Genomic DNA, 16,328 nt, shown 5'->3' on the forward strand with positions numbered 1-16,328 from the left:
CCACCCAGGTGTCCCAAAACAGTTTTTTGTATCATAGCCTAATACAAGTCTGTGATTCACACGTGTATGAGGTATGTGTATACAAGGATGGCCTTTTTAACACTCTTTGTGGAAGTAAAAAGTTGGAAATAACTTTAGCTATAGAAGTTGAAGTTTTAATATTGAAACTTCACATATTATTTACATATATATATATTTTTAAATACCAAAACCATTCTTTTCAAGGGAAGTAAAATAAATCTGCCGTTTAAAGTCTCTTCTTAAAAAAAATTAAAGTCTCTTCCTGTGACCTGCAATTACATATGTGACTTAGGGCCAAATTTTTAATGCTGCTGTACTCTCCATTAGTTAAAAGAGTGCAAAACACTTTGCCAATTGACTCTGTGATAAATTAACTTAGCACCAAGCGTTCCTTTGAAAGGACTCATCATTTGCGCTTTCTTTGTCTTTTTGCCTTTGCTTTTGCTCCTAGAGATAATAAATGATTGTTGGCAAAGAGAAAAGAACCAAAAAGAAAAGAAAAGAAAAGAACCTAAGAACTGATAAACCTAATAAGCTGCCAACCTTAAGCTTAATTTAAGTCTCAGTTATTTGAGGACCACTGTAGATGGAGGCCATTAACCTCTTGATTATCTTCGGCAGTCTAAGGCCCTCTAGTGGTAGCTTCATATCTACAGACTGTTGGGCCTTTGCTATAGGTTAGTGGGTGTTCTTGGTTGCACCTTCTACAACCTCTTTGGTTTCATTGTATAATGAAACATTTTTTTTTTATTAAAAAAATTTATGATTTTTATTATTTCACCTTTATTAAGGTGAGTCTTGTAATGCTTGTTTTTTTAAGGTGTTCATCTGTACTATGTTGGTGGAGAGGTGTATGCAGAGTGCCTCAGTGACAGCAGCATATTTGTTCAGAGTAGGAACTGCAACTTTCATCATGGCTTTCATCCTACCACGGTCTGTAAGATTCCCAGCAGTTGCAGCCTCAAAATTTTTAACAACCAAGAGTTTGCTCAGCTTCTGGCTCAGTCTGTCAACCATGGGTTTGAGGCAGTGTATGAGCTCACCAAAATGTGTACCATCCGAATGAGTTTTGTCAAGGTGAGTGGGTTATAACCTGTAGCTTAATTTGAGTCACTGTAAATTTGCATATTTCTATAGGTTATGATTTTAAAATGTCTTCCTGAAATGAAAATCGGTATTTACTTTTGACCTGACTTAATAGGTTTTTAAATGACATTCTTGAATTTATAGCTTCAAAGCCACACAATAGGTCGAAGTTTTAATTTTATAATCCAGATGTTATAAAACACACGATACTGATTTTGATATTGAATAGGGGCTGAGTTTATAAAGAGCTTCAGTTAAAGACTGAATTGCTAGAAAGCATTTAACACTAAAATTGCTTTTGAAGTTCCTTAGCCTCAGCAGTTTCAATTATTATTAGATCCCACTGGAGTGACTTAAAAAATTCTTTAGGAGACTAAAATTATCTTCCTTGCACTTAACCTCTGTTATTAAGGATTTGCAAAGTTGAAAGAACTTTTCAAATTTATCATTTGCTCTTGGGCTTATTTTACTGGCCTTCCAAGGGTGATGGCTTATGAGTAAAATTAGGAAAGAATTTTAGTGATGCATAAAAGCATCCTGTACTCTATCCAATTGGTCCTTAAGGATTTAGCCAAAGAAAACCAACTGTGAAATGCTCTAAGCGGGATTTTTCTTTTTGGTATTCAGACCCACAGTTCAGTGTTGCCTTGCTGCTTTGCTGTAAGTCTGTTCTGTGCATCAGTTTATTAGCCCCAAAGGCATTCCTCCTCCATAGAAACATAACTTTTTTTTTTTTTAGAGATTTTATTTATTTATTTGATGGAGAGAGTGTATGCATGCGTGGGTGTGGGAGGGGAGGAGCAGAGGGAGAGGGAGAAGCAGACTCCCTGCTGAGCAGGGAGCCTGATATGCTGGGATGCAAGGCAGGGACACAGGGCTCACTCCCAGGACTCTTAACCAACAGTGCCACCCTGGTGCCCCTGAAACAAAACTGTGATGTATTTAATTTCTACTTCCCCATCTCCTCCCTCCCAAGCCTAATTTCCCTAGACCAGCAGTACTCTAAGCTGTAAAGCAGAGACCTTGGTGGATCTAGGAAAATAAAAGTGAAAAAAATTCTGTTTTAATCTTTAGAGTTTAAGGCTAAAGTGTTCCAGCTTAATTCATCCCAGCTACTTTAGTTACACTTGTATACATTGATCAGATCTACAGTGTCTTATCTGATGGTTAAAAAAAAAAAAAAGCCAAACCTGAAAACCCAAAACTTTTTCATAACAAAATCTGATGTAAACTTACATGAGGCTGTTGCTATGTGTTACTTATTCCATTTAGTGAGGATGTATCTCACTGCAGAAATAATAGTGTTTTAATTATGAGCTGTTTGTACTGTATTAACTTTCTAAACTTCAAAAAGAAAAAGAATTCTGAAACATTTCTTGCTCCAAGGGTTTCTGTTAAAGGAATCCTATCTCTTTGAATACTGCAACTCTATGTTGCTTTTAATTCCATGGTGAATTCTAAGATTGGTTTTGTGGTCTCCACTGTTAAAGTATCTATTTGTTAGTAAGTTAAAATTGGTTTAGGCTGGTTGACAGTTTCAAGAGGGATTTGCTATGATATCTTTTCATTTTCATAGGGCTGGGGAGCCGAGTATCACCGGCAGGATGTTACCAGCACCCCCTGTTGGATTGAGATTCATCTTCATGGGCCTCTTCAGTGGCTGGATAAAGTCCTTACTCAGATGGGCTCCCCTCTGAACCCCATATCTTCCGTCTCATAGTGCAGAAGTAGTCTTTTCAATTATATTATTAGCGGACTTGTTTTAATTTTAGGGAAACCTTCAGTACAGATACTGTGAGCTTACGTGGAAAACAGATATTACAGCTTATTTTTTTTCTACATAATTGTGACCAATACATTTGTATTTTGTAATGAATCTACATTTGTTTGTTATTTGTGTTCATGTGATTAACTATCAAAAGTGTTGTGAGAAATGCAAAGTAAATATTGTACCCCAGTTCACAAGTTTGACATTGATCTTAAACTGGGACACAATTTTGCTGCCTTGTCCCAACCAACTTGTTATTTGTTCAAGTTTTTTGAAAAAGTAATACACCACATGATGAAAAATTATAATAGTTTAAGAAGGTATACAGTAAAAAGTCTTCCCTTCTACTCTTCATCCTGCAGAAGCTGTACTTTTACCAGTTTCTTTGTCCTACCAGTGTTAAGAAAGTGTAATTCATCGTTTCGTAAAAGCATATGGTAGGGGCTGAAAAGAAACTATAAAAAACAAAACAAAACTTTTATTTGAAGGAACACTATGCACTGCTCTAACAAGTAGTGTTCAGTAAAAGTAAAGTCATAGTTTTCTAGGCAATGTCATAAAATTTGCATTTAATACAGCTAAATGTTTGTCAGTCTCCTGTGACTTCACTCGGTATATCTTTTGTAAAACGTTTCCTTTTTTAAAAAAAAGAATTATTGTAAACAACAGATCTCCATTATATGTCATTTACTCAGAATCTGTCCTAAGTACTACTTTTATAGCTAGTGACAGTGCACGCCCGGCCTTGTTCAGCTTTGCTGCTTTTGGCCACTGTTGCAAGAACTCTAATTTTGACATGCATTAATCTTTTATTTTGCACTTTGATGGGTGACAGTTTTTAGTGTAACCTTTTGTGAAACACACTCAAGTGACTTAGACTTGGATGCACATCCTTACTTCCTTGGTACCCCTTTTGTATTAACAGACACTGCGGTTTATAGATGACAGTTGTAGAAGTTACACTTTCTCTAGCTTTTGTTGTATTTTCAACCTAGATGATAATAAGACTGTTACTCTGTAGCTCCACCTGAAGGTGCCTTTCTAATTCTCTGCTGCCTTATGGGTGTTACTCCTGTTGGAGAGTCCCGTGCTTAATCCCATTGCTTTTACTGCCATCAGTTGCCCTGAGCAAGGAAGGGACCCAGGGACTGTAGCCCGAAGCCTCTTCAGTCTAGCCCCAAGTTGAGGCTGCTGGTCTGGTACGTCCTTGAAGAAGCAGTGTTTGTTGAGAATAGTTGACTTTAATATAGTCATGTATCAAAGAATGCAGACTATTCTCTCATTTACCATACATGCTGCTGGTTTTCCATTTTTGGGGGACCTCTGTGGACACTAGTCTCTCAGAACAGTCCTCAGAGAGGAAAGATGTGAAAATTCTAAAATAGCCATTCAGTCAATCATGCTTGAAGGCTTTGGGTCAAGGGCTTTTAACCTCTTTTTCCTGAGAGCAGTCAAATTTGTTATGGCATGAGAACAAAGACATGGTTTCAGAAAAAAAAAAAAAAAAGACCTAATTTACCTACCAGGGAAAGCTATTTTCTGGTGCCTTTCGAAAGTATATGGAGCCAGTCTTCTATTTAAAATGTTAGTTTGGTTTGACTTTCTGCTTTTAAAATTTTTTTAAATGCATTTTTTTTTTTTTTTTAAGGAAAGGAGAATATGCATTTCATTTTGTTTTCCGTGACATTATTTATTCCTTTTACGAAGTTCAGCCACTGGGGGGGTTTAGTTCTTTCAGGTGAAGTGCCATATGTGTTTCAGCTCACGGTCCTTTCTGGGTAAAAAGATACTTTCTGACCACCACCCGAGCTTCAGACAGAAGTTTTACATGACATGCATTCTTAATCTTCCAGAGTTGTGTCAGCCACATGAAAAGAGAATTATTTGCTTGGTGTTAGAACCTCGCTATTTACATTATTCTTTTATTTATCAGGCTTATGGCATAATCTTTGGAACAAATTTGTAGGAAAAAAAGCATCCATATTGAATGACATACATGTATTCAAAATCAGTGGATTTGAACTGGTGGAACTGTTGAATTGTTGTTTTCAATTGAGGTAATTAAAAATTGTTTTTAGTTACATTACAACCTTTAGAACTGGCAGGGTTTTATGTGTTTGGCCTTTTCTGTGTTTTCCTTAAGAAATTTTATCTCATGGAGGACAGTATGAAGCTCCTGTCAAGACTTCCATGGAAAAGTATAAGCCTGTTGTACTTCCTAAAAGTTATTAACTCCACACCCCTGGATTTTAAATGAAAATTGTATTCAATGTGGCTGCTTCTGTAATTCCTGAGGGTGCCCCAAATCCATGGATGGGAGATAAAAATCACCAGTGAGATTTAAAAAACTAAATAAAATTATGACCAATGAAAAGACACTTCTGAAGGAAACCTTTTCAGAAAATGACAGTTTTAAATTTTTATTTAATCTCTAGAATCTATTTTATAGTCAAAGTTGATGGAAAATACCAACACCACTGGAACAATCACCTTTTATAACTTGTACAACATACAACATATGTGAGCTGAAAAGACTAGTGTCTGAGAATAATAAAATGACAACCGATTTGGTAAATGCAAAAAGAGAAATTGAGTCAACTTTAATCTGAGTAAACACGACAGAAAGATGATCAGAAAAAAAAATAAGCATTGCATTTGATCAGCATCTCTGTCTCATAAAGTATTATGGTCTTTTTGGTATTACTTGGCTTGAGTTACAGAATGTAAACTAGTGGGCATGTTATTGATCTACTGAAGCTAACGCTTTTTTTTTTAGAGATTAAAGAAAACATCAATCAAAATGTCAAGTTACATACATCAGAATATAAGTCATTTTTCACATTTTATTGTTATTTAAGGTAACTGTGGTTATAGAATTGGCTGGGTTTCTGAGTTGAAATCCACAGTAAGATTACTGGGTAGTTCAGTGAGCTACATACCTCATAGCACTGCAAGAGGATGTAGCTACTTTATACTTTCCGTGACACTGGAGAGTAAGATATGCTTTTAAGATGTAAAATAATAAGTGTTCAGATCTGAAATCTCTTGTCAAGATGAGACCTGGGGCTCACATCGTAAAACCCTTGAGGGTAACCGTGGGAAACAGTGAAGGCTTATATGAAAAATGAAACCCTACCAGTAGCACAGAACCTCCAGAAAGTCTGATAGTACCTCTTTAAGCACTGTCTTTCTGTTACAGAAGAGCATCTAATACATCAGCTTCGATCTATTTCTTTATACTCTTCATAGCTGTTTGCTCAGTATTACTTTGGATTATTATCACTTTCCCACTTAAAATATATGAATATCTTTTATGCTTACTGAAATAAAAGATTCTTTTGATAATTTTGAATTCAACTTCCAGTGATGGCTTCAGTTTTGGATCTGTTAACTTTTTAAAGGGATCAGAGTCCGTCTTTGTCTTCTTAGTTAAATCTTCACTCACTCAGATGGGAATACAAAATGTGTCCTCATTATTCCCAGGAGCTAGATAAGCAAGGATCTTTTAATGTAGTTGATATCATGGTGGTTTCAGGCATGTTTGGTGATTTTAATGGCAGGGAGTCTTCCTAAACATTGGTTTATGGAGGGTCTCTTGAGATACTAACTAGGGCAGCTTTATGGGGGGCAGATCTCAGGTTTGGAGCCTGTTTCCTCCAGAGCAGCAGCCATTTTCCTCTATGATACAGGTGGGGTTTGGGGGAGCTTTTCTTCTCACAGAAGATGCATGTATGGAAACTGACAATTCAAGGCATTTCTTCTGCATAAACAGTTGTGCCTGGTGGATAGTTCTTTGGAATTCACTGGACTACAGTTTAGCATTTCCTAATGAAAAGAGGTAACAGTATTTACCACGCTTTTGTTATATTGGATTATTCATAGTAGAAACTTATCTTCTAAAAGCCAACTGTATTATAACTGAAGTGTTAACCTGAAATTGGATGGTTTACAAAAAACAGAGGGATTTTACATAGCAAAAAAAAAAATTTTTTTTTAAGAGCTTATGTTAAAATATTCACTGGTAGCAGTTGCTGTAAAACAAGCGATGGGATGTTTTGGTGAAAAGATAGGGTCTTAGAGCAGAATTCTTCTGTTATTCATGGCAGACTGAAAAAGTTCTGTGTGGTTCTTGTCCAAATAATTCAATTCTTAAAATTCTTGCAGTTACCATAAACCATTGTCCCTTAAGTATTCATTTGACGATACTATTCCTAAGAAGTTCAGAATTTTGTGTACAGATATTTTCTTTTCCCTCACTAATGAGTAGCGCCTTCTGATACTAGCTGGTATTAATCATAATAAAAGTACAGTGAAGCCAAACAATCCTAAGTTCCTTATAAAAGAAATTTTTTAGAATCAGATTTTCACTTCTAATGTCATTGGAGATGACATTGCTTTGATTTGATTCATGAAGTATTTTATGTATAGGGACTCTTGAAGATAATAGTTGGGCAAGTGATTTTCTTCTTAATTGGGTGCGTTAAAATTGCATTTTGAATATCACTTATTTTAAAATTGGATAGGATTGTAATCATGAAAACTGGATGTTTGTATGTACCTACCCATCTTCTCTTAAAAAGATATTTCACATGCAGATGATAAAGACCAAACCAATGGCTGCGCTATAGATCTGCTTATTTTGTACTTGTTCTGCTTCTGTGTATGTTGTAGAAAGTGAAATTCTAGCAACATGCTTCAATTCTGTTGCCTTTTTGATACTTATAAAAATGTATTAGATTTTACTATATTGTGCTTTTCAAAGCCATAACTCTTAAGAACTTTGTTTTTGCATATTGTTTGCTAATACTTTATTTTAATAAATCTCAAAACCTTAATGTGTGTGGGTTTTTGTTTTTGTTTTGTTTTGTTTTGTTTTTTGGTATTCTCTTTTGACTTAACATGTTTCACTGAGTGGAGTTCTAAAATGATGAGATGACCAGTTGCTATGACCGGCTGTTATCTGCGTGTGCACGAGCAGTAGAAAATAGGTATTCCATGCCTTTCCACTCAGCAGGAGATTTGCTCAGAATGATCAGTGTTTTTCCATTTTGTTTGTAAGAGAGTTGATGTGTTTTTCTTTGTTTGTTGAGTTTAGTTGTGTTTTGAAAAAGTATTTAGATCTAGTCTGGGCTGTTTTAAACACTGATGTCCCTTCTCTCTTACCCATCTGTAGATGAGAGGTGTTAACCGGATGATTAGGAGATAGAGTAGCTCCTAGCAGAAGTGCCTCTGGATTCAGCCTGCCTGCACGGGAGTCCTGCGCCTCATCGCTCTTCTAGCTCTGTGCCCTTGAGCAAGTTGCTTAACCCCGCTGTACCCCAGTTGGAGTGGAAGTCTGCTTCATAGTATTTTGGGAAAGATTAAATAAAGTCCTACAAAAAAACTACCTAGAACAGTGCCTGGCATATAACTTGTTTTTATTGTCTATTGGCATTTCTTCTGCTTCTTTGATTGAGAGGAATTATTACTGATACTGCTTGACTTCAGGAGATCCACTTTCTTCATTTTCTCCTTCAAAAAAAAAATTTTTTTTTAATCACAGATGGGTTTTATCAGCCCCACAAGTACATACTTTTACCACCGCTGTGTTGTATACAGGAGAAATGCAAACTTACTCTCATTAGGAGGGGATGGTGTAAATCTTTGTGCTCCCCACCTGAAAAGGAAAAAAACCCAAACTAAATATTTTAACCCAAAAGAACAAATATAAAAGCTCTTATTATTCTTTTCGGAGACAAGGCTTCATCAAAAGAATCCATCCCTGCAAATCAGTTCCTTCTTACACCTTTTTATTTTAAGTGTAAGGTATTTAGTAGTTACTTCGATAGCTGTTTTAAAAGTATATTTTAAAAAACATTTGTTCTGGCACTAGATTTCAGTAAACAGAGGTGTTGGCTTCTCTCCGATTTAAGGTGATTAGTTTTCAGATTGCTGTAGTCCAAACAGTTCAGGTGATGAAGGGATCAGCCGTGACATCTGCTTCAGTTTTCCTTCAGACGACAGATTCAGTAGCTAATGCTCTTCCACATTACAGCAGTTTTGATGCAGCTCAGATTTTATACATATTTATAAAAAGGCTGTCAGCAGGCTAGGGCAAGCTTTTAAGAAAGTACTACTTTGGAGCTCTGTAGTAAATAACGGTTTAAAGAAGGAAGCATTTTTTTTTAAAGTTCATTTAACATGTTAAATATCACTTTTTTGTTGACTTTGTAAGCCTATTGTTAATAAAGACTTGATTAAAAAAAAGATTGTGTGTTCTCTTGATCTAAATCACTTTGTGGTTGTAGTTTAAAGAAAGGAGGCTGAGACTCAAGGGAAAAGTTGTTGGCCTCCTTAACCTCCCCCCCCCCCCCCGCCTTTTTAAAAGATTTTATTTATTCATGGGATTCACCCAGAAAGAGGCAGAGACATAGGCAGAGGGAGAAGCAGGCTCCCCATGAGCTGGATGTGGGACATGATATGGAACCCCAGGATCATGACCTGAGCCGGAGGCAGATGCTCATCTGCTGAGCCACCCAGGTGCTCCAGCATTTCCTGTCTTAAAGTATGTGGAATGGATGGGGAAAGAGGCATTTAGACTCTTACTATCCATATCGTATCAAGTGGATATTTGTAAATTTTCTGTGCGAGGCAGTTCCTGGGGGCAGTGTTTTGATGTTCAGGGATGGATTTTGAAAGCATCCTTTTATACTTTGGTTTTAATCTGTTCCCCCTTTCCTGTCCAATAAAAGCCTCACCTGTTCTTTCACTTTATATACTTTTATCTGAGCTAAATGCTGAAAATTTTAACAGTTCAGGAAAGGATAAATTAAAAACCCCCAACCACTAGCTAACCACTAAACAGTCACGTGTGTAGTGTGTGTACCCTTCTAACCTGTTGAGGCAGTTGCTCTACATTGGTCCTTTCCTTTCTCTGACAAAAATGTAGCTGATTAGTAGGAGTGGAACTATATAGCTCTTTTTTTGAAAGTACTCAGAGAAATAGATTCCAAAGTATTTCTTGGATTTCTATACCCAAGAGAACATTGTCCTCTCTTCAATATCCTTTCATGTTGAATGTCAGACTTTCTGAAGTGTACAGCATCAAGCCTAGCTTTCCAGATATTTTAATAAGATTGCTGAAGTGGGGGATCCCTGGGTGGCTCAGCGATTTGGCATCTGCCTTAGGCCTGGGGCATGATCCTGGAGTCCCAGGATCGAGTCCTGCGTTGGGCCCCCTGCATGGAGCCTGCTTCTCCCTCTGCCTGTGTCTCTGCCTCTCTCTCTCTCTCTCTCCCATGAATAGATGAATAAAATCTATAAAAAAAAAATTGCTGAAGTGACAAAGCCAATTGGGATTAATCTGAGAAGGCTTTCAGGAAGAACAAAATAAGACCTTGGGAATTGAGAAAGTATCCCCATTTCACATACTATAGGTCTTCTTTCTTTTTCTTTTTCTTTTTCTTTTTTTTTTTTTTTTTACGATTATTTATTCATGAGACAGAGAGGCAGAGGGAAAAGCAGGCTCCATGCTGGGATCCCAGGACTCCAGGATCACGCCCTGGGCCGAAGGCAGGTGCCAAACCGCTGAACCACCCAGGGATCCCCTATAGGTGTTATTTCTTTACTGACTGTCTCACATCATGGGGATGTAAAGTCTCTGAGGCCAGCGTATTCCCACTGCTGGAGCAGTTCTTGGTAAATTATAAGCACTCCAATACTTGTGAAATGAACGGAAAGAAGTCAGAGGTAATTTTTTTTTCAAAGACTTTATTCATAGACACAGGCAGAGACAGAGGCAGAGGGAGAAGCAGGCTCCATGCAGGGAGCCCGACGTGGGACTCGATCCCGGCTCTCCAGGATCACACCCCAGGCCGCAGGCGGTGCCAAACCGCTGGGCCACCGGGGCTGCCCTAATTTTTTTTATACTAGAATTCATCTTTTGAATTATGTAACATGATGGTTCTTAGCTGAATGCTTCATAGTTCAGCACTCTAAATATTAGATCTCTTTATTGCATGCCTCATCAGAGAAGAAGAGATGCAACTAAGAATTAGAAGAGCAGTATCTATTCTTTCTCCTTGAACTTTTAGATCTTTGCCCCCAAAGTTATCAGGCTCCTGGAATTGTTGGCTAGAGAACCTACAAAATTAACAGTCAAGTTGGAGCTTTACCCTGTTGATGTTTAATATTTTCCTGGAGAAAGTCAAAGGGCACAGTTTGATTTATTTAACCTGAGAAAATAAACCAAAAAGTACTTTTTATTTTATAGCTTGCAGTATGAAGAACCCTGTAGTTTCATTTTAGCACCCTGGTTTTAGATATCCTAATATCCCCAGTTGTGCATGAGGGACAAGCCTTTGATTACATTCAGGTAGGGCACCCCAAGTAACACCTTGGAGCGAGAGAGCATAGGGACCATGTTTGTCCTTCCCAGTACAAGATTAATTTTGCTGAAGAGTGTGTGGGATTATAGGGGGTAAAGAAAGCACAGAGGAGTTTGAATTGCTATCCCAACATTTAAGATTCATAGTAGACATCCTCTGATTGCTTTCTCTTCAACTACAATTCTTTAAGTTTTACGGAATTGGCTTCAGCCTCCTTAGCGATAGCAGTGATGGTGAAGATGATGAGTTGACAAACTGCTGGAAGTTGACCAAGACCCATTCTTCCCTTCCATAATTATAGGACACTTATGTCCAGCCGCATACCACGCTTCCCAGACTCCGTTTCAGCTAGATAATGGTCATGTGGCGAAGGAGAGGAGCAGAAATATGTGCCATTTGGTGTAATGCTCCAAAGAAGAATGTCCTCCCGGCTGCTTTCGCCTTCCCAATGCTACAATGCAGATACGGTGGCGACAGGAACCTGGGCAGCCACTTTGAAATGGACATGGAAGCCCAGGAATGAGGATGAAAAGCTGTGCTACTCCTGGAAGGTCATGTGAAAAAAGGAACTTGGAAGTGGCAAGTGGTGTTTGTTAAGAGAGTTCAGGCTAAATACTGCTTGCTCCTTCACTTCCTCTCACATCGCTCTTCCCTGGGTGCTTATTACAGGTCGAGCTTTGTGCGAGGCGGTGTAGTAGAGCTGTAGTAGGGGCGTCAGCTGCCCTTGTGGACAGCAAAGCTGTAGCAGTGTAGTGTGTCTGAACCCTGTCTGGTTAGGGTTATCTGATCGGTTTGGAAGACGGAGGAGAAGCAGAAATGGAGAATGAAGAAGACTTTAAGGAATAGACTCTGCTCCTATATTTTTGAATGTATTGTTTTTCTGGTATGGAGCAGTGCCCAGGTGGTTTGCTCATTCATTCAACTAATACTAGATGTCAGGCACAGGGTAGACTGAACAAAAAGTTCCTTCCTTCAAGGATCTTCATTCTGGTTGATGGAGACGCTAAACAAGAACAATAAAATATATAAGGTAGTGGGAAGTTCTAAGGAGAAAATGTAGGAGAGGGAGCTTCGGAACATCCAGGATTGGGGGAGGAAGATACTTGAAGTTTTGGATCAAGGATCCAGGGGAGGGCTCATTGAGAAGGAAATCTTGGATCAAAGTTCAGGAAGAGGTGGGGAAGTCAATGTGTGAAGCAGCGATTTAACAGATTCTCAGTCAAGACAATCCACAAAGCATGGATGATACTACAAAGACCTCTGCTCGCCTGCAGGATAAAGAGTGATTCAAGCAGAAATAGCTAAGTGTGCAAAGTTAAATTGCATGTTCTTTAGTCTCTGCAGGAGACACAATAATAACCGAGGCGCTACATCGATGGAGACAGTAAATGTCGGTTGCTAACAACTTTGTGGATCACCACCTCCAGGAAAGTGGCCACTTGAAAGGCCAATCAATAAGGAGAGTTCAACTCAATATTTTATCTGATACAGTTTACTTTAAGGCAGAGAATCAAAGGGAAAGTGTCCAGATGAAGAACCTACAGGCAAATTCACCTGAAACCTCTAGCTCTGTCATTCCGCTATATTTCATCCAACAAAGACTCACTGTCTATTTTGTGTTGAATACTCTGCTAGGCATTGAGGAAGCGGCAGCGAACAGGGCGGCTGTTGGCCCTGACCTCATACGACTTGCATGGTGGTAGGTAGAGCGGCATTCGGCTCCGAATCGCACAGTTATTTAATGATAAGGGAGCTGACGGGGCTCTGATAGAAGAGGACCGATCTCTGAGGATGCAGGCAAGTCCTTCTGGAGAAGAGAGCTGTTGGTTACACCTGAAGGAGGAGAAGGCACTAGCGAGCCGAGGGAGGAGAGGGAGACCCCAGGGCTTGAAAGGCCAGAGTGACAGGAGCTGGACATACAAAGGAAGTGTGAGGAGATGAGGCTGGAGGGGTTAGTGGGGGCCAGATAGTGCTAGGTCTTGAAGGCCAAGATTAGGGCTTGGTTTTAAATCCCAAGGGCAGGGAGAAGCCATTGGAGTATAAGCTGGGGCTGGAGGCAGGCAGGGGGCTCAGATGTCGCCTTGGAGAGAGGCTTTGAATTCGGGCGGCAATGCTGGAGATGAGCGGAGTGGTATCTGGAAGGTGATGGATTGCAAGTAGGAGGATGGAGAGCGTGGGCGCAAGAATGATCTCCGCGGCTTCCACTTTGGGCCACCAGATGCCAGTGCAATTTCCTGAGATGGAGGAGACTGGAGGATGATGTACTGTTTACAGGAGGATGACGAGGCTCAGACGCGTAGAGTCTGGGGTTCCCTATGAGCTGTCCAAATGGAGATGTCAAAAGGGGTGAGGTCTAAAGTGAGTCATTTGAAAAGTCCCCCGGAGCCATGAGACTGGATAAGCTAGTTCGGCGAGAATGTGCACAGAGAAAAGCCCCAGGGCTCTGGGCAGACTGCTGCAAAGGGGGCAGCTTAAGGGCCGGGGTCACCTCGGGAGAGCGTTACACTGACGCTTGGGCGAGCACCTCTGAACCAGATCATCCGGCGAAGAACAGGGATAGCTCACGTTCGGAGCACTCAGTGCGTGTCAAACAGGAGCTCGGCACATGCCATGCAGTGTCTCACGCGGTGCTGAAAACCCTGCGAGCCAGGTGCCGTTATGATCTCCATTCTCCAGGTGAGCAGAGAGAGGCACCCAGAAATCCAGGAGCACGATCAAGGCCTCGCATGGGTGGCCCAGGTCAGCTCCCCCGTTGCTGGCATCTGCAACCACCTTCCCTAATTTCCACCCTACGGCCCCCACACCCCCGCCAGGACCATGCGCTCGGCCCTCTTGCCTGCTCCCAGTGGCTGGTTATGGCAGAGCAGCCCCAACGCCTGTGTCATGGGTCCTGTTCTTAGGTTTAGCCTGCCCTGTCCAGCTCTCCAGAGGTGGTTCCAAGGTTTCATGGGATTGTTGGAAGAGCAAAGGGCAGAAGGATGTGTGTGGACCTACCTCCCCGACATCCATCTACGTGTCCATAGCCACATTGTAGTCCACTTACCCGGCCCATCAGTAGAGGGTAGACGTGAACTCAGCCCCACCCATCCTTTCCCAGGGAGAATCTGGGGCTAAGTCCCCTCTGAGAAAGGCCCGTTACTCCTCAACGAGTCCAACACTAGCATAGAGAAGGGAATGCAAGTATTCGGGGTTACAGTGCTGCCAAAAGCAGAGAGCCCCAGTCTAGTTCTGCTCAGGGACCCGGCCTTGTTCCTAGATTCCATCTCTGCATAGGCCTAAGAGTTTATTTCAAAAAGATCTGTGTATTTGAAGTGGCCAGGCCTTTGGCTTAGGTGGCTAAAGCCACCTCAAGCCTGCAGACACACAGGTGCTCTCCACACTTTCTCCACCTTAGCACTTTTCAGTGTCTACCTCTTGAGGCCTAGGGCCAGTATTGTATCAAGGGATCCCAAGAGCCCCCCAGATCGCTCTGGCTTTAGTGGATTCTGGCTCGGGAACTTCGGGTGACCTCTAAGCCAGTCATATTTGCCCCTGCAGGGACCAGCTTTTGGTTTGTGGACACAGTAGACCAGTGAGCCCTAGAGACAGCACATTTCTGTTTTAGGGTCAGCTTCACCTTTCAGCACCGCTTCCCCCAGCCTAAGGCTCAGGGAGGGTATGAGCTAACAACTGGGTGCTAGGTAGCTGGCCTGTTACATTAATTACCGCATTCCACGTTCAACCCCGTAGAGATGGGTGACGGAGCACCCACTTCCCAGATGAGGAAACAGGCTGAAATAGATAAATAACATGCCTAGACTTCCAGAGCCAGTGAGTAGTGGCTCTGAGATTTAAGGCCAGTCAGACTCCGGAGCTTGTGCTCTACTTTGCATACTGCCCTCAGATCCACCCACTGAGAGATGTGGACAAGGAAGGAGTACTCTGCATCCTTAGAGTCTCTTACTCCTCACAGCCCCCAGATCAAGGCCAAAACAGGGTCTCCCTTATCAGCAGCGTGCTGTGTCTTTACACCAGCCGGGGTCCTCATATTTCCTTACACATATTCCATTTAATCTCTTCTGCAGATTAGCTGGGCTACCATTACTATAAGCTGGAAAGATTTGACTGCACTTCCAAAGATCCTATTAAAATGTTGTGCGAGGTCTTCGTAGAATTAGCACCATTAGCACAGAATTAACACTACTGGCATTAGCTTTCCAAGACCTGGTTGATCAAGCCCAGGGTGGGACCTTACCTCCCGTTCATCTGTCTTGCTTCCTGGCATAGGAGCCAGGAGGGGCTGTTGGGCGCTCAGTGGCAGAGGCCAAACAGTGGGGGGGAGCCCTGGCCTCGGATACCAGCCAGCCCTAGCACATCTTTCCCCCCAGCTCAGCTTGGGTCCTTAGGCATCCCTTACAACAGATTTGCAGGACTGTGTGCCTGTCTGCATTTTGCCTGATGCAACATCCTAGCATTCTTCGGATTCTCAAAACCTGACTGACCCCACCAATGGTTTTGCACTACTGACGGAGATAATCTGGCAAACCTTTTTTTAGTCAAACATTCTCTAAGCTCTAGTGCCCCACTGAGTCACGGAGCTCCTGAAACTATTTTAAATCCCCACAAAGTAGACTCCTAGAATGAGGTTAACTTTGAAAATGGTCAAGGTTATCACAAATCTTTCTATTTATTCCCTCTCAGGTTCTCTATCATCATCCCCTTGTAGCTGGCTTTATTCACTCACTGCTTCCCCCAGTGCTCTCCAGAGCCGGCCTCTGCCGACTTTGGGAAGAAGTGCTGAGCAGCTGATCCCATCGCTGGACTCTCAGGCCCTTCCATCACCGGAGGGCTCTGGTGGAGACTGGGCTCTTGGTTCAGGCCCTAGAGTCTCTGAGGGCAAAGGACAAAGCCAGCTGGAAGAACTGCGGGGTAGGAAGGTCTCCGTGGAGCCTTTCCAGGTTTTTTTTTTTTTTTTTAAGCTGATGAAGGAGCAGATCCTTTTGAGACTGGCTCTGAAAACGCTTCCTAGAACAACTAAGTGAGGCTGGGGAAAAGCTGGAGAGGAGGAAGGATCATTAAAACTGACCCGGGTCATGGCGAGGTAGGAG

At 41.3% G+C, this 16,328-nt stretch overlaps 1 protein-coding gene across 3 annotated transcripts in view; it reads left to right on the forward strand.

Annotated features, from left to right (window-relative positions):
* SMAD5 (SMAD family member 5) overlaps window positions 1-7,710 on the forward strand; it is a 57,122-nt gene extending 49,412 nt beyond the window's left edge. For all 3 annotated transcript variants that reach the window (XM_077911768.1, XM_077911770.1, XM_077911769.1), the window contains 2 exons: window positions 842-1,098; window positions 2,684-7,710. In XM_077911768.1, coding sequence (XP_077767894.1) covers window positions 842-1,098; window positions 2,684-2,827 — 401 coding nt within the window. In that variant the 3' untranslated portion in view covers window positions 2,828-7,710. The remainder of the gene's footprint in view (window positions 1-841; window positions 1,099-2,683) is intronic.
* The last annotated feature ends 8,618 nt before the right edge of the window (window positions 7,711-16,328 follow it).

Source organism: Canis aureus, chromosome 10 (assembly GCF_053574225.1).
Source record: "Canis aureus isolate CA01 chromosome 10, VMU_Caureus_v.1.0, whole genome shotgun sequence".
Classification (NCBI taxonomy): Eukaryota; Metazoa; Chordata; class Mammalia; order Carnivora; family Canidae; genus Canis; species Canis aureus.